This window comes from Gallus gallus, chromosome 5 (assembly GCF_016699485.2).
Source record: "Gallus gallus isolate bGalGal1 chromosome 5, bGalGal1.mat.broiler.GRCg7b, whole genome shotgun sequence".
In the NCBI taxonomy this organism is placed as follows: Eukaryota; Metazoa; Chordata; class Aves; order Galliformes; family Phasianidae; genus Gallus; species Gallus gallus.
In genome coordinates, this window is record NC_052536.1 from 43,670,597 (window position 1) to 43,695,278 (window position 24,682).

General features: G+C 36.0%; 1 protein-coding gene across 8 annotated transcripts in view; it reads right to left on the reverse strand.

Moving 5' to 3' along the window:
* RPS6KA5 (ribosomal protein S6 kinase A5) overlaps nt 1-24,682 on the reverse strand; it is a 133,367-nt gene that overhangs the window by 41,311 nt on the left and 67,374 nt on the right. For 5 of the 8 annotated variants that reach the window (XR_005860048.2, XR_005860047.2, NM_001012587.3 and 2 more), the window contains exons 2-5: nt 20,923-20,994; nt 10,630-10,848; nt 7,462-7,577; nt 6,697-6,804 (exon numbers count right to left, since the gene is read on the reverse strand). Coding sequence is in view for 4 of the 8 variants with exons in the window: in NM_001012587.3 (NP_001012605.1) it covers nt 6,697-6,804; nt 7,462-7,577; nt 10,630-10,848; nt 20,923-20,994 (515 nt within the window). In the remaining 4 variants the exon portion in view is untranslated. Of the gene's footprint in view, nt 1-6,696; nt 6,805-7,461; nt 7,578-10,629; nt 10,849-20,922; nt 20,995-24,325; nt 24,444-24,682 lie in introns of those variants that run through there. The other 3 variants (XM_040701041.2, XM_025150780.3, XM_046941785.1) reach the window with 2 other exon arrangements.

The following is a 24,682-nucleotide window of genomic DNA, read 5'->3' on the forward strand; positions in this document are numbered from 1 at the left end:
TTGGACAAATCCAGAACTGCTTTTTACAGCTCCTGAAACAACTATTACCTTTTGCGGTAGGATAATCACTATGCTACCTGCCCCTACTTACTAAGAAGTGCCTCATACAAATTCTGAACAAGACACCCAAGGAATAGGTTTTTTTTTTTTTTTTTTTTTTTTACTCTATGACCACAAGGTGCCAATTTCATGTTTAGAAGTTTGCTCTTTCTGTTGCATAAGCTGCTACAAGACAAGCTAGTTGAAGTAAATACAGCTAGCTCAACCAAGATGCATACACTAGATTGTATTGTTCTGTTTCAAAGGTAGAACATTGGCAACCAGCATCTTTCAGATGTTTTCATGAAAGCTTTAGTGAAAAAAAAGCCTTAGAGAGGAACTCTGTCCCAAAAGGTATTAAGGACTCTATTTTAGAGCCTTTAACAACACTAATCAAAATTGAACCTGCAGCAGTCTCAGCAGTCTTTGGAAAACATCTGTAATTGATACTTGGCTAGGACTGGGTTCAGCATCTGTACCTCACCTAGTGGTGGACAAATAAACCCAAATTAAGCTTGCATGTTACAATTCCAATGAAACACCTCACTGAAGAGGATAAGAGAGTGAAACAGACACCAATTCCAAACCAGAAACAGCAACAAGAGGTAGTTGTATTGGAAACACGTTAAGCAGGCAGTAAATCCTCTTGAAGAACAATGGTAATTGATTTCTGTGATGTTTCTACAATCTCTGCGTGTGTATTTATCATTATCAATTTTAAAATAGTTTCAACTACAGCAGTACAGCCAAAGACAACTCCTTGCATTTGGAGGTTTTACCAATTTCTCAGTTAACCAGAAAGAAACATTTTAAATGAGCTAGACAAAATAAAGAGTTCTGCTTTCAAAAGAGACACGGAGCTAGACTAATGAATGTTTCAAGCAAGAATGAGATTTGGTTGCCAGAAGCTGCCATCAGAACAGGCACTTATAAGAAGTAGAGCAAGAACAGCTAAACCTGCCAGTGAAGGGTCCACAGGCCAGGTAAGAAATGTGTGTCTTGTACAGCTGTGGTCCCAACACATATCCTAGTGCAAAACTAAGCTCTCATCTAATGTGGAATGAAGATACGAGGAAGTGTTTCCATAGGTTTAGACCACAGCTATATCTGCTTCTGAAATGCAACGCAATTGTAATTCTGCAAAGAAATCTTTAAGCCAGTTACTAATGACAGATTTGTAGAGCAAATAACCAAGAGGAAAGAAAGCAAGAATCCCATTCCTGCAGGCAAGAAGATACTCAAAACAGCACCTTATTGCGTGGGAGGAATGCAAGTATGCACCGCTTTCAGCCCTGATGAACATTTTGTACTGGGTTCTTCTCAAAATTCCTGGTTTTGGATAACTTGTTTTCTAAAACATCATCTTTTAATAAGAGAGTAAGAGTACCACAAGAGAGAATAAGAGTTGAAATCAAAATCTGAAAAGAAATCCCTCTTGCTTCAAACAGAGGTACAATTATCAGGTATAAAAGAGAATTCATTCTGCAAAGAGCTCTACTAGTTCACTGCAAAGCCTTTGACAATTTTTTGAGAAGAGAATGTAAATATAAAAGCATAGAATATGTCCAATACACACACCTTTATTTCCCATCCAAATCATGAACAGAATATTTTCCAAAGTTGACTACCAACATATTATTCTAATATGTGATAGATGACAGCAGACTGTTTTACACAGAGGTCAAAATTCATTTTGACCCCCAAAACATCATTTTTAAGTGATGCATTACAACAATAAAACAGTATACTATCAATTATGAGTGCAAAAAACTGTTAATGGCACTTTGAGATTTTGGCATAAAAACCTAGACAATAGATTTTGTGTTCCAGTCTTCTGCTTTACTATTTCATGCTAGAACAGCATCTATATCTATGTGCTAAGGGACAAATAGTCATCCAATCATTGATGACCTGGTTCTGCAATGAAGTGAGTCCTACCCTGCAGCTATGTAATTTTAGAATGTTTGATGTTATTCTACAATTCTATAATTCTCAATAAACAATTCCAGGATACTTGGGGAAAAAAAAACACAGCACAACAGAAGTACACCAAGTAGAACCAAAATTTTACCTAGCACTGTTTCATATCCTTTTCCAAAACAACAGTAATAATGACTGACTGTCCTGACGGGATCTGTGACCTATATTAACTTCTGGGGACTAACTCCAGTATTCACTCTGTCATTCCTTTTCCTTTTTTGAGAATCAATGAATAACTCCTTAACCAAAACACAAGCAGAAACAGTAATTAATCAGCAATACAGATTTTAACTCATTTTTGCAAGGGAATACTCAAGGTTCAGAGCATTTGCTCTTTCAATGATCAGACATCATCACTTCAATTGCACAATTATGAAGATTGTTGAAATGTACAGCTGATTTACCAGGTCATTCAAGTAATACAGCACTAAAAGAAAATCAAATTGTAGTCAGTTTCCGCACCATTCTTGACTACATCGTCAGTGCTCTAAGAGTGCATATGAATCTTTCTACCTCATCTACCAAAATCCATAGGGAGCTAACAACCTTTTCATTCTTTTTCATTTAATGAAGTCTTTTAAGACTACATACTAATTTTTCTTCCAGAACAAAGTGTTCACTCAACCAGCTAATAACCTAAAACAGCAATTCAACAATGAAGAGCATCTAAAAGTTGCAACTACATTTGCAACTCTGATCAAAAGATTTTTGGATGAGAAAGCAACTGCGTATCTGAACTATCCACAGAATCGTATTACTATTCACACTAAGAATTATAAACGTAACTACACAGATATCCAACTGACAAAAAACAGACAGTTCAATCATTCCTCGCAGAAAATATCTACCTTAGTAATTACTACGGCATTTGTGTTCTATGTACTCTCAGATACATTGTTTGAAGATTGACAACCTTCAGTATTTACTACACAATTTCTTTCATCTTTATTAAGTAAACAAAAATTTCAAAACAAGCCTAAGATAATGCAGATGTGTATCAACACAGCAGACTTAAACATTCCACTGCACTCCAGACAAAAAACATACTTACAGGATTTAAAAAGAAAAAAAATGATAATTGCGATGCATGATCCAATAGATTGCTACTACAATAATTCAGTGAATGCATTCAGATTAAACATCTACATGTATACCATTCTAAAACATTGTATTTAGGATAGTTACAGAAGAGAAATTGTCAGAAAAAAATATTAAAAATGAATTAGCACTTCAACAATATATATTAAAATGAAGACCAAAGTTGATGAGTATGCTCAACTAATATTAACCAAATCAAAATAAGGCCAGCATACAAGCAGAACAGTTAAATAGGACAAAACTATATTAAAATGACTGAGTCGGTGATCCTAAAGATTAATATACTGCACAAGAAATAGGATGTCAAATAATAGAAATCTAGGTGTTCTTTTTTAGTTATTTTTTAATGTTTTAAAAGCCATACATAACACCAACATGATTGCACCTATGCAGTAAGAAAAAAGTGTTGAAGACATTTCAATACAAAAACTGTTACTTTTATCTGTTTTTTTCCCCACAAGATGAATAATTTATAACAGCACAATCTGCAAATAAATTCTAAATCCCACTTAAACATGTACTTAAACTGAGATGTATTGAAGCAGAAAGCTAAAGTGTCTTTCCCCCCCCCCAGCCTTAATTCATCATTGCAGCTAAGACTGTACATGATACAAAGTTATTATTCATTCCAATTTCTCTAGCTCTTACCTAAGCCTATTTTCTGGTTATACTAATCAAACTGTTCGTGTTCATGAAATATTAAGTATTGTTTAGATATCGGAAATTATTTCACACCTAAGTAGCTTGTCATACTGAGCTATCCTATATGAAAATTAATTTTTATTCAACTACTTTATTCAGGCCAAGTTGTTTCTTCTTGCATGCAAATACCAGCATGTGGACTTTTTAAGACAAAGCAAAGGCAAAACCAGACTGTTTTATATAACGTTAATGGCATTTATTAGTTTTATTTATTATTATTATTTCTAAAGAGAAACAGTAGCATAAAATGTTTAAAGTTTAAGAATATTGCTTTCAGACTGTATTTGTAGTCCTTACACGTTTAAGTACTCTCTCATAGTAAATGAGAAACAGAGAACACTTGACAATGCAGTCTGGTAATCTTCATACTCAGACGTCAGTATCTGCATGGCAGAAACCAACAGGCTTCTGGTTTGCCTAGAAGTCACATGCATTTACTTCCTTTTATTCAAACACTGCTTAGGAAAAGTGGTTGGTTTTTTTTTTTTTTTTTCTCTTTATGTTTGTTTAATCTGCTATGGTTATTTTAACCATGACCTAGTACATTTTTTTATTAAAAAGCTTCTTTTAGATTCTAGACCGGCCTAGATACCTGGAAATATATAACAATAATCAGACTGAAAGAGGGATCAAGAAAACGCTGAACTATGATGCTTCCTCCAATTATCTCCAATTATAAAACCATCTGAAATCCATAAATATATGGTAGTATAATTGTCTTTGATAACTCCAAATTTAGCATGTGTGACTGCTGATAGCTTGTATACATTCTTAGTAACCTAGATACTCCAAAGTGGGAGGAGTTACTAGAATGAATTCCACTTGTGTAAGCATGCTTCTGTAGACTTGGAGAACCTACAAGAAGTAGGGTGGACAGGGGAAAAAGTGTGAAGAAAACAGAGAAAGGAAAACATACTAGAATTGAAATGCATTTGTGAGAACATACTCTTGTCTTATCTGACTTGTGCAGGTGTGGACTTTTAAGTAAGAGTGCTACCAAATTAGCATGAAAATAGGTATAAAGCTATGCAATTACACAGGCAAAAATTACCTCTTATAATTACATCGGGTCAGAAGTATAAATTAACAGATAACTTATGTAATGTGAACCGTGTTCAAGGAGCAATCATATACAGAGCACAACATGAAATATCAATTGCTGTGTGTAACTGGAACATTTTAATGATGTTTGAGCTCTGTATCTAAATTACAATAGCAAACATGAAAACTATAGTCAAGTGCAGGCAATTTCTTAGGTTTTGAAAGCTAACAATGAAATGGCAGTTACATTTCTCCTTCCTTTTAACAGTAGAAGTGTTTCATTTTTTCGACAAGGAAGATGAAAAAAAGCAGAATGAGAAAAAAGTAAGGGTAAATGAACACACTTCATTACAGGCTAAGAACAGAATGGATTACAGTCAGAGAACATTAAATGACCAAGCAGCAAGACTGTATTAATTTAAATTACGGAGAAAGAGGAATCAGATTCATAGTGTGAGGTAAAGTTGCCAGGTATTCCTAATGCTTATCTAAGTCTTCACTTCATAGAATAACAGAATGGCCTAGGTTGAAACAGGCCATAAAGATCATCTAGTTTCAATTCCCCTGCCGTGGGCAGGGTCGCCAACCACTTCAATTTTTCTTGCATTGTTTATAAAGAACATCTGAATGGTGAGCACAAATGAGAAATAAGAAAACTTCTTAAAGCCATCTGTTCTGAGACTTCTATAGAAGGCTCTGATTCATTATGATAAGTTTTTATCATAAGAAAGACTTCCACCTCATTCAAGGCCTAGAGGACAACTCTGCGTGTTCCATCTCCTACACCTATTACATAGTATTTCTCAACTCCAAGCAGGCCCCAATCTCTTTAGCCACGCCTTTTACTTTACTGTCATTCTTCTCTGCTGAAAACTGTATCTCTTTATATTTCCTTGCTGGAAGCACGCTGGTCTGACAAATTCTTTGTTGTGCTACTTGATCCTCCTCTTGGCTTCACTCTATAATTTAAGGGGAATATACTGACAGCATTTGTACTACTGCTCTGCTTCAGAAACTAACATTTCAAGTCTTCCATGATGTTGCTCTCCAAAGTCCACCAGGCTCAATTAGGAATTAAAATATTCTAGAGAAAACTACCAGCTATCTATTTTTAGAAAATCCCTTTGTCACATCTAACAAAGACTTTCAAATTTGCAGTCCCTTATTTCAACATCTCTGATACTTAAAGTGAAAGCCAGAAAATACCTATTTTTAAATTCTCTCAACAGCAAAATCCTGTGCAACTTTGACTCTCTGAAATCTCAAAAGCATATTTGGAGATAAAACTGTACCTTACAAATAATTAATGTCAACAGATAGTGATCACCGTGTTAGGTACTATGCATGTATTTAGTAAGAGATAAGCTTTTAACCTAAAAGCTTGCAATTAAGCTTATCAAAAGTGACACGTATGTGAGAAAAAAATACAAGATAATAATACAATAATTATCATTAGCCTAAGTAAGAGTCATAGCATACCATTTGCCTAGTCACCGCAAAGTATTAGCAGAGACAAGTGTTTTAAAAAGGCATCTAAGAATGACAACCTAAGTGGCTTTTCTGACTTCCATGGATCTCCTTCTGCACATAAAGGGCAGCACAAAGGAGCGTGAAGACATTTCAGGGAAAACTAGAACAGATAAGTGTCTAAAAACACTGGCAAGCCAAAAAAATCAAGGAACTGAAAGCCTAAAACCCTGTAAACAAAGACTACTAGATAATGTTCTTTAAAGACAACGCGGAGAAGACAATGCTATTATGATTTCAGGCAGACTGAATCTGATTTTGTGGTCATGCTGGATTCTATCTTCAACTACTGGAAATTCAAATACTCACCTCATCAGTAAGAAACTCCTTACTCAGACCAAAGTCTGTCAGCACCACGTGGCCATCAGAATCCAGGAGAATATTCTCAAGTTTTATATCGCGATATATAATTCCCAACTGCAAACAGAATTTAAATATTTCCAAATAAGTGCAACCATGTCAAAGAGACACTGAATGCATTTTAAAGTTAAGCAAACGAAATTCCCATTATTTAATCTCACACCTCAATGCTTGCCCTCAAAAAGGAGGACTTTAAAAATGTCTTTGAAGAAAAACCTTTGAGACACTTGTCAATTGTCAGAAATTAATGCACCAGATTTTGAAGATTGAAATGCTTAATATATCCTTTGCATCTAGAAATAATTGACTACTTCTGAAAACATTTTTTAGCTTCCAAACTCTTTTGAAGAGCTGTTTCACTACATCAAAACAAGGAGAACTGAACTACAGCACAACCCAAATGCTGATCGTGTTTACTATCAATTAGGTTTGCTGACATATTCAACCATTTGATAGAGATTATTAAAAATTAACCATAATTTGTCAATAATGATTCTTTTCACATAGGCAAGAACGTGTAGCCTTTATCTGGTGCACATGACTACACATTTTATTGGAAAGTATTTTTAATGATTCAACTAATTTGTCCCATTTGTAAAATGTCTTTGCACTTAAGACTAAAGAAATTATTCTAACTTTTTGTGCTACAACTGCATTCTTTTCACACTGTATAATCAGCTTGCAGTTTCCACTAAAAGGATAAACTCACTTTACCTTGTGTAGATGTTCAAGTGCCAAAACAATTTCCCCAATGTAAATTTGCACCTCATTTTCTGAGAATCTCTCTCTTTGTGAAAGATGAGTGAACAGTTCTCCTCCATTTATATAGTCTAAAAAGTAGAGCAAAGAACATGTAAATTCAATTTCTGACAACTTAATTTTCTTATTTAATAACTTAAAGCACCAATTAATATTGCAAGATGATGTGCTGGGATCAGATGCTTTTATTGTATCATTTCAACTGCAGTATTTCATCGTGCTGTACAGTACATAATTTCTTTCTTAGAGGAGTGATAGAACAGTGCCAACTTAAATAAGCAGCAAAGCCATAAAGTGAACCTCAACTATCCATTAGTCATGAAGAATACTTTTTTTTTTGCAAAAATCTGTCTTTGAGTTTTTCAAAAAAAACAGAATATCAATGACACCTGTGAATATCTGTACACCCTTATGAAATATTTAAGTCCAACAAGACACACTGACATTATAAAAGCCAATTCAAAAGAACAGGTATTGGGTAAAATAAATCAGCTGTAGACAATTACAGATTTCAACCTTCTTAAGTGGAATGTGAATAGCAACACTTATTCAAGGAGATTATTTCCACATATGTTCTCATCTGGAAACCACATTTTCATTATCTGCAGGACACGATGGGGTAGTTTTTCCCACTCAGGGAGGGGAAAAAAAAACAGTGCTTCACTGTAACACAAACCCATTTTATATCTGAAGTCACTAATTCTAGCAGAATACATTAAAGTCATTCATCGTTTATCAATGTAGAGCTGTTAGAACGGGTCCAGAAGAGGGCCATGACAATTAGCAGAAGGCTGGAGCACCTCTCCTGCAAAGATAAGCTGAGGAAGAGAACAGAGGGCTCTGGGGAGATCTCATTGTAGCCTTCTGGTACTTATGAACATGGCCTAACAGGGATAGGAAAGGGAGAACTGTTTAAAGTACAAGGGAAGATTTAGATTAGACATTGGGAAATTTTTCACTCAGAAAGAACCAGAGGGTTCTGAGGCACTCGAACAACCTGCCCAGAGAAGCTGTAGATGCCCCATCCCTGGAGGCATTCAAGGCCAGGTTGGATGGGGCTGTGGACAGCCTGGTCTGGCTGGGGGCAGCCCCGACCACAGCAGGGAGTTGGTACTACATGGGCTTTAAGGTCCCTTTCAACCTAAGCTATTCTGTGACCATACCAGCTTAAAGTTGATCTGAAAACTTGAATCAGCTCTAAATCCTGAGTTCTGGAAAACTGTTAGAAATGCAACTGCATGTCTGCAATTGATTCACATTAAATTACTACTGCTATGGAATCCAGCAGCATGCAGACTTGTGGTAAGTATTACAATGAGAGTCCAATTCTAAAACCTCTAAAATCTGAAATTAAAATGTTGCACATGCACCAAGGCCAGCTGAGTAGAACGGAGACAGAGACTGTTTTCCCTGAAAATTCAGAAGCCACTGAATCACAGAATTCTAATATTACATCAAAGAAGTAATTTACAAATATTTATGTATGATTTTCAAGAAACCATTATATTATTTTGTCAAGGATGTCATGAAGCTCAGGTGACTTTTAAAGTAGTTTTAGGCCATGCTAGTTAGGTTTCTTGATTTTTTTATTTTTATTTTTTATTTTTTGGAAAAAAAACTAGAATACCACACTACACAACTATTCCCATTTCTTGCTTAAAAAAAAAAAAGACACAAGAAAGAAAAAGACATTTCTAGAGCAACTGTTACTTTGAGAATAGATTCATAAAGACTTCGTAGAATAGAAAAACACAAAGAACAAAGCCTTTAATTATACATCAGCTTTGAATTTTTTGCCTTAAACTTAACCTTGATGTTGTGTTATGGTTCAAAGTAAACGTACATGCCCAGTCAGTGCTATCTACTGCATGATGTTCTTCAAAACTACCAAGCTCCCACCAATTTGACTCTGATGAGCACGCAATCCCAAGTTTCTAGTTTTCCTTTAACATGTTCTCATATTTTCTCTCACAACCCTTAATTTTATGATTTTTTCCAAATATTACTCTATAAATACCACAATAACTGAAGATGATACTCTCAAAGTTAAAGGTTAACATGAAGAATCACAAAGCTATTGGTGCATTTCCAGTTTTTGCTTCATCTGTAACATCCTTCAGCTTCTGACATTATTTTACATATGCTTTAGTGTCCTTATCAAAGGAATCTGAAAACCATTCTTACACTTTTGAACAAGAATCTAGTGAGTAGTTCATTTAAGCACAAGCTCCTCAGGCAATGGTTTTATCCCACTGTGATATATGAAACTATGGTAAGTATATAGAACACCTTCCTAAGAACTGACAGCTACTGGGAGAGGATTCATACAACAAGTTGCAAATGCTAGACAAACAGATGTGGAAAGCAAAGCGACAAGGACAAAATATTGTTCTAATAATCTAATAAGAACCATTATACAGCATTCATTATCAAGCATCTCTTGTAAATGGGCATTTAGGAAAGTTACAAGAAGAATTTACCAAAATGAAGTATAACAGTGTACAAAAGCAAGTAACAGATTAAAGACAGTAAAATGTGAAACATAGCATGTTTGAACTAGGGGGATCCCCAAAATAGAGTCACATTCAGTCGCTCCACCTTGTCAATAACCTCTGTACCATATACACAATGGCATGATACAGAGAAAATAAACAATCATTTTAATGTTCATGAAAACATTTTCATTTGTAGTAGCAATTGGAGATTTCACAGAAAACTAATGCAGTGTTATAGTGGTAAAAAAAAAAACCAACCTAGAAGATGCCATTTTCGTCTGCAGTTAAGTGCAAGAAAATGGTATTTTTAGTAATTTTCCATCTCTGTTTTAGGCAGTGACCATGCCAGTAACTTACAACAAAACAAACATAACACTTTTATTTTTCCCCCCTTAAGTCTCAGTAGAGGACTGAAGTTCAAACAGGAAAACCACAAATAAAGGCACTGTTGAAGGCAAACAGTATTTTACTTCCTATGCCCTCCCATACAACCTCCAAACACACAGTACTTAAGTCCACATGAAAAAAAAACCCAAAAACATTAAGGAGATATAAGGATAGATTATATATTTGATTATCATATTTTATTTTTCATTAATAAAATAGTTGACTCCTGAAAACTACTTACCCAAAATGAGATGAAGCTTTGTATCTGTCTGGAAGGCATAATGCAACGTGACCAAAAATGGTGACTGCCTAATGTGTTCCAATACTTGTCGTTCTGTCCTTGTGTGCTCAGTTGTCTTGGCTTTTTGAACTATTGTTGCTTTCTTCAGTACTTTCATGGCATACAGCTTTCCAGCATCGTGGCCGCTTACTTTCCTTACTAGGAACACTTTTCCATATGCTTAAAAAAGAAAGAGTGGGAAGAAAAACAGTTAGACTACAAATCTGGTAGACTACAACCCTTGATATTACTGCTGGCTATTAACATTACACAATATTTCTCATTTGGTCCTTATTTCAATTATTCCTTGTTATGCCAGCACTGAAGTTCTAAAAGCTCATTTTCAAGAGGCCAACAAATTCTTCCTGTTAGTATTCAGAACATCAGAAATTTATGTCTGCTGTGGACCTAAAGGAAAGTAAGCCAGGGGAACACTCTCAAAATAAGTTTTCTGAGCAAAAGCAGGAAAAAAAAAGTCACCACAATCAAAAGACAGTCATTCCGGACTCCTAAAGCACTGAATCTAAGTGTTCTGTTTACATACTGGTTAAAAAGACACTCCACACTGGAGTAACTAGGAAGCTGCAAATATGGACTTTTTTAAATCAAAAGGTTCTTATAGACCAATAAATTTGACATCTCTGGAAGACAAAGCTGTAGGAAGAGCAGCAATTCAGTTTAGCACATACGTGAACAAGATAACATGAGAAAGAATCAGGGTTACATTTGAAGATGTAATTATTACTTCTATTACTAAATTGCTTAAAGGAATCATGAGGAAAGAAGCATAATACACCTGACTTATCCAGGTTTCTAAAGTACGTATGTTTCCTTACAAAAGAATCTTAAAAATATTAAACAATTGCGGTTCAAAGAGGGGAGCTTCCCATCAATTAAAAACACATTAGCAGACAACAAAAAAAAAAATCAAAAGGTTAAAAGTAAATATTCAGCTTTTAAGATGAAAAGAGGATACCACAAGAATTTGTCCTGCATGATTCAGTCATATCTGAACTACAGTGAGGAAGTTAGTGCTAAGTACTACAACAGATACCAAAGCTGACTGCTAAAACAGCAAAAACAATACCAAAATAATAAGTAGCTGAATAATAACACGGCAGATAAAATTCCAAGCCAGTAAATTAGTAATCCATGTGAAGTAAGATAATCATCAATTGGACATACTCTTCTAACTGTTAAAAATAAAAACTGCCATTACTATAGACATTGCGATGACAAACCAGACCCCAGCGGCTAGTGATAATCCTAAAGGCAAATAGCACGGGAGACATTTAGTATCGTATGCACAGTACTGAAGGGGGAAAATATGGCACAGATACACCACACAACACAAAACCAGAAATCTCTTCTGCTGCAGTATGAAATCTTCGTGCATTCCCATCTTGAGTAATGCACACTATTTCAGTCCTCCTTTCTTCTGCCCCCAGAAATAAGAAGTACAGAACTTCAAGTTGCAGAGACGAATTACACAGATTATTCTAAGTACAAAGGGAACTGAACACAAAGTCTTTTTATTCAGCCTGACAAAAGCAGAATAGAGAAGATGCTAAAAAGTTAATCCAAAAACCCACAAGAGGGTAAGCAAAGGACTATTTTTCATTACCTCTACAAATAAGATAACTAGAAAAAAAAATCATCAGGTATCAAAGCTAAGAACTGCAAAACACAAATATTCAAATAAGCTTCGGAACCTGTATTGCATTATGTTGCAGATGTCAAAAGTGTAGATGACTTCAAAAAGATTCTATAAATGCTCAATGGAGAGGAATTTGCAGAAAGCATTGCAGAACACACAGAGTCTCCAGCTCAGGCAGGCCCCGAGCTGCAGCCTGTTACAGGCGTATGAAAAAACCATCACTGCATGCCTCTCCATGTTCTTCCAGAGTCACGAGAGACAGAACCCTGAGCCAGCAGGGTGTTTGGCACAACCCTGGAGGGGCCATTATCATCACATCACATTCCCAAAGAGAGCCCTCAAGCATCTCAAAGCTATAAATGCACTACATAGAATACACTGTCCTGATGGGAGACACTGATCTTTAAACACACAACAGAGCATACACAGCTCCCGAACAACTGTGTGCAAACCCAGTTTTTTCCTAGATAGGGAAAAGTTCTGAGTTACCAAATGAAGAACTTTATCTCTCTCTCTACTTGTTAAGAAGGGCAGAAAAAAAAACAGAATAGGTTAGTTTAAAGCCTTATCTGATACGATGATCAGATAATATGATGACAGATATGAGATGGCAGGACTTCCCCCCCCCCCCCCCCCCCCCCCCACCTCACCCCCCTTCCCCGAGATGTTCAGTATTACACACCACTCCCCAGCTTCTGTTGTACTTCTTCTGTAGTGTGCCTGTAAGTTGGACTCAGCATCCAAGCTGGTCATCAAGAAACAGGTAAACATAGACCTGCAAGATCACCACAGGAAAAAGGGCATGGGCCATAAATCCTCTCATGATATACAGGGAGAAATGATATGAATCAAAGTTGCACACCTCACTTCTCATGTTATTCACCTACTTAATGAATTATTTTTAGCATCTGAGAAATAGGTATTACAATTGATAGGATTGCTTTAGAAAAAAAAAACAAACCAAACCCCAAACCACCACAACTGCTTCCATAACAGCCATTTACATCTGTTTCAATTACTACTAAAAAAAATTAAGATATTTTCTCAGCATGCAAAATCCAGTGCAAAGAATGGCTTTAGCTTGCTTCTCAACTGCTTAAGGGAACAGGCCCAATTTTCACTGATTTCTAGCTGGAGCTTGATCTTTTACCTTCTTTTGTCTCTTTAAAAAGCACAGGCTACAGTGTGACACAAAAGCTTGCCTAGGCTTCCAGGACACAACAGCTCTATCAAATGTTTGGAGAATGTTTGGTTGCGCCAAATTAATTGAAAGCTTCTGCATTTTAACAGTTAGCTGCTTTTACCTTTGGTTATACATTAATGCATCTCAAGCAGCAGCACGCTAGTATTGTATTAACCATGTGCTTCTACAGTTTTAAATAAAGCGTATAAGAAAATGATGCAGTAAATGTATGAGCTACATCGAAGTCTCTAGAAACGATACCAGCATTAAAAGAATTTGCAATACAGAGCTTTACCGCAGTATAAATTGTTTCTTCAGAAGTCTAAAAATGACTGACAGCACAACGAAGGTTCTCAATAGTTTTCATGAGAACAAACCTTAAGTAGCACTATTTTAATCAAATGACTCATGACATATTCAACACCAGAATCTCCAGTACCACCAGGAGAAATCTACTTAAAAAGACAGCACTGCTGCAGCCATGTGAGTGGCAGCAAGAAGGCACACGAGCTTATGGCAAGAATGCTCTTACCTGATAATCTTATTTCAGAAAAGCTTTTTATCTCTCTCAAAGGACCACATTTTGATATTCATCCTCAGAAAAATACTTGAGATGTATACCAATTTGAGGCAGAAATGTTTAGCCAGCAATACATTCCCCACAGAGAATCATACATATGCAGTCACCAAATATTTGATCCCAAAAATAATTAAAAATGTATTAAGTTACGGAAGAACTAAAAGACTACATGAAGTATGCATAAATAAACTGTATAGGACTGATTCTTATGGCTTACGTGGAGCAAGGCAAATAACAAAGGTGATTGCAGATTCATTCGGATATCAGTCCTTATACAAACAGGGGTTAAGACTTCTTTCCACAAACACCTTTTTCACAAGTACTTAGCAGTACACACTGCTGTATGTAACAATTCTGCAAGTAATTAGAATATTCACTTATCACAAGCCGAGGAACTAGAAAAAATTGTTTCTGTCTAAATGCAAAAGACATTAAGCCATTACATCGTGCCAGCTAATTCTAACAACAAAGAGAGAAGCAATTCCTACTGTTTATAGCACACAATTGTTTTTGTGCTCTTTTAAATCCACTAAAACTTGACATTTATATACAGAAAAGTTTAAAGTAGTATTTTTAAGTGCTAACACAAGGGACGCTTCTTAAATTACATTTTTTCTGTCAGTGCAAGAACAATCACCATGCAGCAAAAGTCAAAGGCTCAGAGGAACAAGATATCTAATATATGAATACATTTCACTATTCTTGTATGAACGTGTGCCTCATGACCAATTTCCTCTGAACTTCCTCTTGTTGACAGTGCATAATTTAATATAATTAAAGAATTCTGAAGCAGAACTCCTACTGCACAGAAACTTGTCCACATACATTAAAAATCAGGAAGCAAAGACAGAAAGGCATTCTGCTCTAGCAGCTAAAAAAATCAAATGGTAAAAAAAACCCCATAAGGAGCCAAGCAAAAACCTCAAAGACTGAACAACAGCATTATGAAGACGCATCTTCAATTCTCGTTGTCCACCACTAAATTACCAAAGACAATGCATTCTCTGCCATCTTTCCTTAAATATCAGACAAACAGGAGTCTGTAGCAGATTTTTCTCAACACTATTAAAAACAAGTTCCTTGTTCCATTAAGCAGCCAAGCAAACAATGATAAATACAAAAGGCAGAAAGTGGTAAAGAGGGTAAGCTGCACCTTACAAAGTACCTTCTACCAACACGTTGCTTCTATGGCACGTTCTCTTTGGTTTTGTTTCACTTTGCTTGGCCTTAAAAAAAAAAATACTGTTCTGGTAAACAGGTATTGCAGGCAATGTCTAATTTTTTTAGGTTTAATTTTTAATTCCCTTCCAGAAAGTTCTTAAATGAAATCTCTATTAGTCAGATAATCTACCAGTGGATAAACATCCCTCGTTTTGCATTATTACCAAAACTGAATTATCTTTTCCAAAATTTCTTTGAAGGCACTGCATGCTCCTGGAGTCTGATCAATTAACTGATAGCTGCCTGGATCATTTTTATACTTCCTTCTTAAATGCAGGATTGTATTTATTATTCTTCTCCAATTAGGCTGAATGACTTCTGACTCATTAGTTCCAGTAAGAAGCTTTGCTACTCATCTCCAATTTCACGTCCCAGTTCTTTCAGAATTCTCTGATGGATGAATGGGATTAAGTTGTCCACGTTTCAGGTTCTTTAAGTGAACACAATTTCTTCTTTTCAGTCTGCTCTTTCAATACAGAAAGATTATTTCCTATTCCCAAACCAGGAAACCAGTCAGCCATCCCACTTTCCATTCACTATACATTAATATTTGACTTCAAGCAACTATAATTTTAGGTTGGAATTATTTGCAGGCATTCTCTGATTCAGGCTCATTCTTCTGTACACAGTAAACTCACATCTTTCTTCCTCTTCCTTTTAATCTTATGGGAGAAGAATTTGTTACACTTTCTCCAATACTTTTTGAAAGATCTAACTTAATTTCACAACCTTAGCTTCGTCTGAACACTTGGACCTCTCAGACGGATCTACAGTATTCCTTTCCCTCTAACAAGATTGTGCACTGATGATCAAAATCTAACACCGCTCCCACCAATTTACTTTGAATTTATCAATCAGATTCTAAATATCCTCCACATGGAAGTCTGAGATGGAATTCTTTATTTAGTTCTTTTGTTTTCCTGGAGAGGCTTTATATCTAGATTTTTTGCTATTTTATCCATTTAAGCGTTTTATAACATCAATCATAACTTACAAATGAAAATCTTTATATTTCCATTGCATCTTTTTAACCAGCTTAGTCACTTTACAACAGTTAATTTCCTTGAGTTCTTGAATGTGGATAAGTATTAATGATTAGGTGATATATGCTAGCAATTTCCACATAAGCATTTAATTCCAGATGATTACACAAAAAAAAATTTTCTTCTATGTATGACAATTTTATTCTCATTTATCCTCATTGGGGGACTGTAGTTCATCCGGCACACCAGATTAGTAGTGCTCATGCTCACCAGCCACGTTCATTCTCCCTTAAGCACAATTGACGGCCTGATTGAAAGTGGCACTTACTGAAATCAGAAGCAGAAACAGTTGAGCAGAAAAAGAACCAATAATTATGTGTAGAAAAATGTATTTCTTATTATTACTATTTCTAACAAATACTTCAGAATGGAATAAATAAGCCAAGCAGAAATACACAAACCACTGCAGCCACCTTTTACTATCGTCCCCCTCAGGGCTTTTTGAAGGCTTTAGATTAACCTAACTGTTAGGTTCTATAGAATGGATGGATTTCCATGTCAGAGGAAAAAAAAAAAGCTTTAACTAGATAGGAAGAAGAGCTGGAAACACTAATTCAATGGACAGGAAACATGGAAATTTCACATCAGCAAGGTTGTATAGGAACAGCTGAAGAAAAAAGATTTAAATGAGAACAAAACGAAGCTGGAATATAAAAGAAGGATATACTACACAGAATAAAGACAAGGCAGAGAAGCCAAGTAAACAGTAATTTGCTCCCAGAGTAGAAGGTAGCTACCTTCTACCTTTACCAGAGTAAAAGGTTACTGATTTCTATTACAAGTTTATCATAATGATAGCTATTTAACACAATATAAAGGGCTCCAACTTTCATTAAAGGGCTACTAACTCAGGCTTCCTTGAATTTTCCTGTGAGACTGAGGTGAAGAGATGGATGTGTATGATTTTCTTGTAAGAGCAAAAAGTAAACCATAACCAGCACACTGCCAATTGTGAGTGTAGAAGAACAAAGGAGACATACAGGAATGCAAAAAGAAAGAAATGCAAATCAAAGCATGAGATTATACTAAGCCATAGCATGAAGAAACACTATTTAAAAAATAGCCTAACTTAATTTATTGTATTTTTAACAAATAAACCTTATTAAAAAAATAAACCTTAAAAATCAAGATAAATTAACCTTCACTGCCATCATCTGAAAAAAAAAAACACCACACCAAACCTCTATATAAGCTACCACAATCACACATGCTTAAGCATAGTGTAATTTAACATATTTTGAGTATCATGTTTACTTAGTACAGTTGCCTCACACAGAACTGCATTTTAAAATATTGTAATTAGTTAAAAATAATATCTACAGACAACACTTACTATGCCTGAAACTTCAATATACAACATATATTGAATATATAATGCATCTACACCGCAGAGTACATCAACTACTTTGAAAACAGTGCACTCTGCTTAACTCCACAGAGAGGAATTTTAAAAACAGAAACTCAGCTCTCATTTAGCATTAGCTGTATTGCAGTAATACCTCAAAGCCCACATCAGGATAAGGCTTTTCAACTACCAGAATAAAGATAGCTCTTGCCTAAAAATAGAGCAACATGTAAATAGAAGCCATGAGATGCCCCTCTTTTTCTTTTTTCTCTGATTTGTTCCCAAGCACACAATAGTAGCCCTTTTTGTCACCATGAATTAATTTGCCTTAAGCGACATCAGCAGCCACGCACATCTTCAACTTCATAGAACTTACAAGTAAAAGAATCGAGCAGTTCCCAAGACTTCTCCCCCCACTCCCCCAAAACAAAACAAACACAAAAGAGCTCTCCCATCTCATCCATATTTTCACAGTGACAAGTCACTAACAGAAAGACAAGGGCTGCTTGGACAAGTGCTTAGGTTCCAAGAGTCACCCTACCACCACAAACGCCCCAAAAACATTTGAAATCTTCAAATTTCTGAAACGATGAAAAATATCATTTATCATCATTTTTGCCCCAAAAGGTACAAGCCATCTAATAAAGACCTATAGCTTGCACTACAGCCAACAGGCAGTTAATCTTAGCAAAATGGCATTTTAGCTTCATCATAACTGGTTGCCAACACACAGATAAAACTTACTTGAACATACATTGAAGAAAATATCCTCCATTCTTATTTTCATGGAATAAAAACCACAAAACAAAGCAATTCTGACTTATCAATACAAAAGCATCCAAACACCCTCATTTTCCTCTTTTTTTTTTTTTGATAGCAATCCTAAGGATGACAGCAGAAATTTGGACAACAGAGGCCACATATTAATTGAGGCTGACTCTTTTAGGGTATAATTTAATGCTAGTCTCCAAAGACAGCCTGCCATTCTGAATAGTTCTGAAATGTTGCGATTACAGATAGTTTTCTTCATGCTCTTTATCATCCCCTCAAGCAAACATATATTCTGGTACAAAGAACTGAAGTCAGAACAGTCATATTCATTTATCCAATCTCAATTCAAGTATGAGAACAAGAAATTACAGGCCTGAACAAGACCCTCACAACTCCCAATACAACACAGTTAAGATCTTGTAGCAAAGTTTGCATGTAAACACTCGGTTAGATTCCTATTAATAACAGCTTTGATAAAATAATCTCCCTGCTACAAACGCTGCAAGGGAAAAAAGCAATGCATGCTGCACAGGAGAAAAATACACTAAGTAAGACAGTTAAATATACTGACTGACTGCACATCCCCAGACATTTCACATGCAGCAGATACTCTGCAAGATATATCGTGTTTGGATTTCCATGCTTAAGATGGAGAACTTCAAGAGTGATTCTCCTTAATGATAAAGAAATTCTAGAACTGCCTTAAAAAAAAAGAGGGGATTACAAAGGGCTTTTATGTTATTTTAATAACAGGCCCAGAGTAGACTTGTAAAAGTTTTTAGTGGTTCTGTAATAGTAGCCCTGATACTCCTGAAAAAAAAACCAAACTCTCACAGTAGAGCAGTCGATCACATTAGACAACTGGCCAATTTCATACTACAGCTTGTTCTGCTCTATTAATTCAATAAAGAGAACAAAAACTTTTCTGACTGTAACAATCAGAATTACATTGAAAATTAAGATGATGTTCAGAGCTGCAGAGTTTTGTTGACGATATTTAAAGAAGAAATGCCTAGCACTGGTATACCCCGTTATGAAATAACGCACCATTCATTCAGAAACCTCCTGCAAGAACGAGAGCAATATTTGCCTATTGCAATTCCCAGAATGGCTTGTCAATAGGAATTGAATTGTCCTCAACAAGAATTCCTAGGTTGCAGAATCTGTCAAGAGCGATGCAAGGATGACTGACTGTGTGTTGGGACAAGCAATGAAAGGACCTCTTCAAGGCCACTACAGTCCTGTTCCCAGGGATTCCGCATCAGTGCAAACACTGAAATTTCAGATGATCATCTCCTGGACAAGCAAAGAGAACTTGCTCCCCTTACCCCTTATATTTCTTAAGGACATATCTCAAGCTACTATTGAAACTACATATTAGAACAATGCAACATAGATTTCCTAAATACAATACAGTACTTCCTACAAAACATCCCTTCAGGGTACTCAAGGTGCCCTTGGCTTTCTAAAGTTTACATGGATCTTTCAGTCAGTCCTCAACATAAATTGAAGCCCACCAAGAGGATGTTTCTGGAGCAACCTAACTACTAGAGTATGACAAGGACAGACAGATGTACTTCCTTTGTGTTCTTCACATACACAAATATTCATGTTTTCTTGCCCCCTATCACCAACTACTGAAATTGAACAGTTTAAACTGTTTAAATTTTTAAAAAATTACTTCAGAAATAGCAAAATACAATGTCAGTGATCTAATGGCATAATAAATTTATAAAGAATCTGCATGACGTAAGTGTGATCATCAAAAATCTTTGCTCCTTTTATAGGAGTAATTTGTGCAATTATAGTCTCAATGCTAGCTGCTAATATGCAAATATGCTAGGGATAATAAAAGCCATAACCCTCAATCTGCATGCATGCCTGTGAACATCCTTTCAACAAAAAAGGAACAAAGTTTCAGGGCTGTCAACATAGGACATGTTGATGACTACAAAAAGTAATCCTACAGCATCCTATCAATCTCTGACATCACATTAAAATCCACAGTACAACAATGAACATTTTCAATCTTAAAAACTACTGGGGCTTGACTACTACAGAAGACTAGTAGAACCTATGTTAAAATATACAGTTGAACTGGAAAATTCTACTCAGTAGTATTCTGAAGCTGCCAGCTTTTTCAGAAATTCATCAAAACACAGTTTGAAAATTCAATGAAATTATGAAGTTCATGTCTTAACTTAGATCAGATTTTTCACAAACTGTATTAAACCTTTACAAATCTCTTTTTTTTTTTGAAAGTATATCTTCAGCAGATACTTCAAGTCATAATATCTGACCTCTAACTTTGCTCTATGTTTGCTCAAAATCAATGCATCTTCATAAAGAATGTTCCAATTACCAAAAACTCAGTGAGAAAACAAAACTATATTTAAGAGTATTACTTAAGAGTAATGCTTCCAACATTCAATTTATAAAAACAATGCATCTTACCCCCAGTTCCAAGGACTTTCAATAGTTCAAAGTTCTCAATGCCAACTTTCTCTGCATGGCCTGTCAAATTTGCTGAAGGAAAAAGAAAAATCACATCAGATATGCAATACATCGAGACATCATATTTCTATGAGCTTTAGTAAAAATAAGTTAGTAGCTGAACAAAATAAGCAGCATTAAAAGGACATCCCAGCAGCATATTGTACTGTAGCTTGAAAAGCAAGGCAGAACAACATTCTATGTCCTCATAGAATTCTCACTGAAACCCATCTAGTCCAAACTTCTGCTCAGGTGCTCATGCCATTAACAGCTCCAGGGGCTGATACCAACAGCCTTCCCTGGGCAAACTGTTCCAGACATTCATCCACACCAACAATAACGTATTCTTGTACTGATACATAATAGGCATTTCTCATGTTTCAGATGGTACCTGTTATCTTTCATCCTACCACCATGCACCACTGAGAAAAGTCTAGAACTGCTTTCTGTGTAATCTTCAACCGTACACTTCTAGAAAGCAATCATATCTTTCCTTAATCCTAACACCCTAAATATTACCATGTTCTTGGATTATATGGTGTTTAAGTTGATGTAAACAGAGCTCCAATGACCACTCATTTAACACAGAATTATTAAACATACAAAGACATTTTGCTATGACTGAAAGTGAAAGACCTTGAATCTAGAAGGCCAACGCATCTGGAAAAGCCTAAGCTGAAAGAGTTTTTTCATTGACTGGGGAGTCTGGGAAGAGAGCTCCATGTTTGTATTCTATACCACTGAGTATATTTTGTCTAGCATATTTTTCTAAGCAGGGAAACGAAGAGCCTTATTTTTATTTTTATTTTTTCAATAGGCTGATGAAAGAAAGCAGCTCCAATTTTTTCCATCTCTCATTCCTACCATAATATTAGCCATCCACTTCTATTAACATGATGGCAGCACATACAATAAAGCTGCTTAGTGAAATTATACAGACTAAAAGTAGGAAGCCAAAAAAGTAAAGAAGTTTCATATTCCAAGCCAAGTTCAGTTCATGATCCACTTCAACAAGCAGCTGCATAAACAGTTCTACTAGCACAATTAGGGATGCAGTATCAAGCACCAGAAGCTGCATATGCTGTCACGATTGCTAAAAGAAAGCCTCACAGTAACCTAAAGGCTGGTTTTAGGGGGAAAAAATAAAAAAAAATAAAAAGGAAAACCAAAAGAAGATGACAAAGTCAGCTTCCTCCATTCAAAACAAACCAGAATGTGATATGTCTGAGAAACTTCATGAGGACCACATGCTTTCTGAATTCACTATCAAAATTCATATTATTTGTTAAACTGTAGTAATTCCAACAGCTCAAAGCAAACAGAAAACTAAACTTCAGAAAGACATCTCTCTGCAAAGAACGAGCAAGCACAAAAAACACACTAAATAAATGAAAAACAAAACTCACGACTTATTTCAACAATCCTAGGAATCTGTAAACACACACAAATGCATCCATTGGGGATAGGCTAACAGTGCTCTCATGCAAAGCACTGATGAAATCTCATCTGAAATACCATTTTCAATTCCTAACATCCAGTTTTATGGGGGATTAATCAAGCTTGGAATAAGCACAAAGAGCACTTAAAATTACTGGGAGATAAAAAAGCCTAAAAACTTTCAGAGTTTTCTCCCTTGTATGAATAGAAGTACATGACAATTGCAGATGCAAGCACATCTACAAGCTATCCTAATATAACATGTAATAAAAAACAGATCATAGAGAAATTATTCTTGAGCTGATCCCAGAAGTAGTTATTAAAATACAGAAATACATGTGGTAGGCAAGATTTAGTGCCAGAACCATTTACAAATCAGTGAATTAATATGCATCACATGAATTGAACAGAAGCTTGCTGTACTATTAGCGGCAAGCGCTACATTACAGTAATTGCTGAAGTCAGTAGTACAGATAACGTACCCGTCTACCGAGAGTGAGGTAGATCCAGACTGAGTGAATATCTACATAGGTCACTCTGAAAGTCACTGATGAAATTCAAGACAGAACTTCTCTAGACTCTAGCTAAATAAACGCTGAACTCAGAACAGTTAGAGTTTTTTCACTTTAAAATCCTGATTTCAAACTTCCATTATGCAGTATTCCAAAAAGGTTTTTACCATCTCATACACTTGAAGAGCTGTCAGCAGAAGGCTTTCCAATTAAACACTCTTCTAGAATGCGCAACAGTCATATAACAATGCCATGTTCTTGGAACCGCATAAGACAGAGAATGGAAAACAGGGAAACGTTGCATCTCCAATAACATGCTGATGATTTGTAATGCTGGCTATAGTCCTAAAAAAGGATCAAGTCCTGAACTCTGTCCATTAATCTGAGTTATACCTTAAACTCATTTTAATTTGCATTCCATATTAAATAACAGTAGCGAAATGTTTTCCAGTCATGAGATTAGACAATAAGTAGATGGATGAATAACTCATTTACGTACTTGTTACAATGTGAACCACTGTTTTGCACTGTGAACCACAGTTTCGCGCAATCCACTTAATCCCATTTTACTACTTTTTTTTTTACATTAAATTGCTTTAGAAAAACGATGAAATGTCTTGAAAGTTGTAATCTTATTTTTATAACAGAAGTGGAAAAGAATATGGTGGAAAATATGCCTGTTTGTGATAAGAAGCCCCTCCTCATTCTTTTGGCATTATACTGAGAAAAAAGGACATCCCTCCAGACCAGGAAGCTAAAGGTGCTGCATAACACCTGGAGGCATGAGAGGACACTAGGGACGTACACATTCCGAGAGTAACTCCCCATAAAGAAGGCAGCAATATTATCCTCAATCTAAAATAAATCAAAACACTAATAACACATCTTCAAAGCTACAGGAAAAGATCAACAATTCCTAGAGAGCGCTCCTCCCAACAGAGTCATGTCTGGCAACAGCCTCAGTCCCTCTGTAAAGTCATTACCCAAGAACTGCAAGCTGAAGACCTTGTAGTGCCCGTGCCATTCTTTCCAATGACACCACTAAAACAGCCCTTTATCACCATTTCCCGAAAGAAGAAGATGCAGCACTTTTGACACTGAGATGTGGTACGGCTTCCTCCAAAACTACAACTGCTATATGACATCTCCTTGAATTGCTTTGAGGGGCACTACTCCCAAACATCAGTTCCTACATTCACCAGCCACTCCTAAGGACCCCAAGTGTCCACTGCAGAAGACTTCCCAGAAGAACTGCTTTCAGCAATTAAAAGATAACTGTTCCAAAGAGTCCAAGAGTCCTTAAAGGGCAGTGGCAAGAAGGCCTTCACAATCAATGACAGAACAGTGAGAAACCTCTCCCATCCCCAACTCATTGCCACGCTAGCATTACTAAGAGAACATGACCCAACAACTACCTGTGCAACCCATACAAGGGCAGGAGTGCAACAGGATGTACAGTCATTGGTGAGGCTCCTTCCAGCTGCAGTATCACAGCATCTCAGCATATGCAATGATGCCATTCAGACACGGTAACTGCAAACACAGCTCAATTTAAGAGGTAAGTACAAGGAAAGCAGCTTTGAATACAGAACTATTTCTCCATGCCCTTTTTTTTCATTAACAGAACAGCACAAAGGAAGGGAATTAAACTTGGAGATGAAGGAAGTACTGCCCAAGTCAGTAGGACAGTGGTTTCTCAACAAACTACATGAAGCTACACATAGCTCAGCAGTAGAAATGACACGAGCACATCAGTGAAAAAACACACAGTA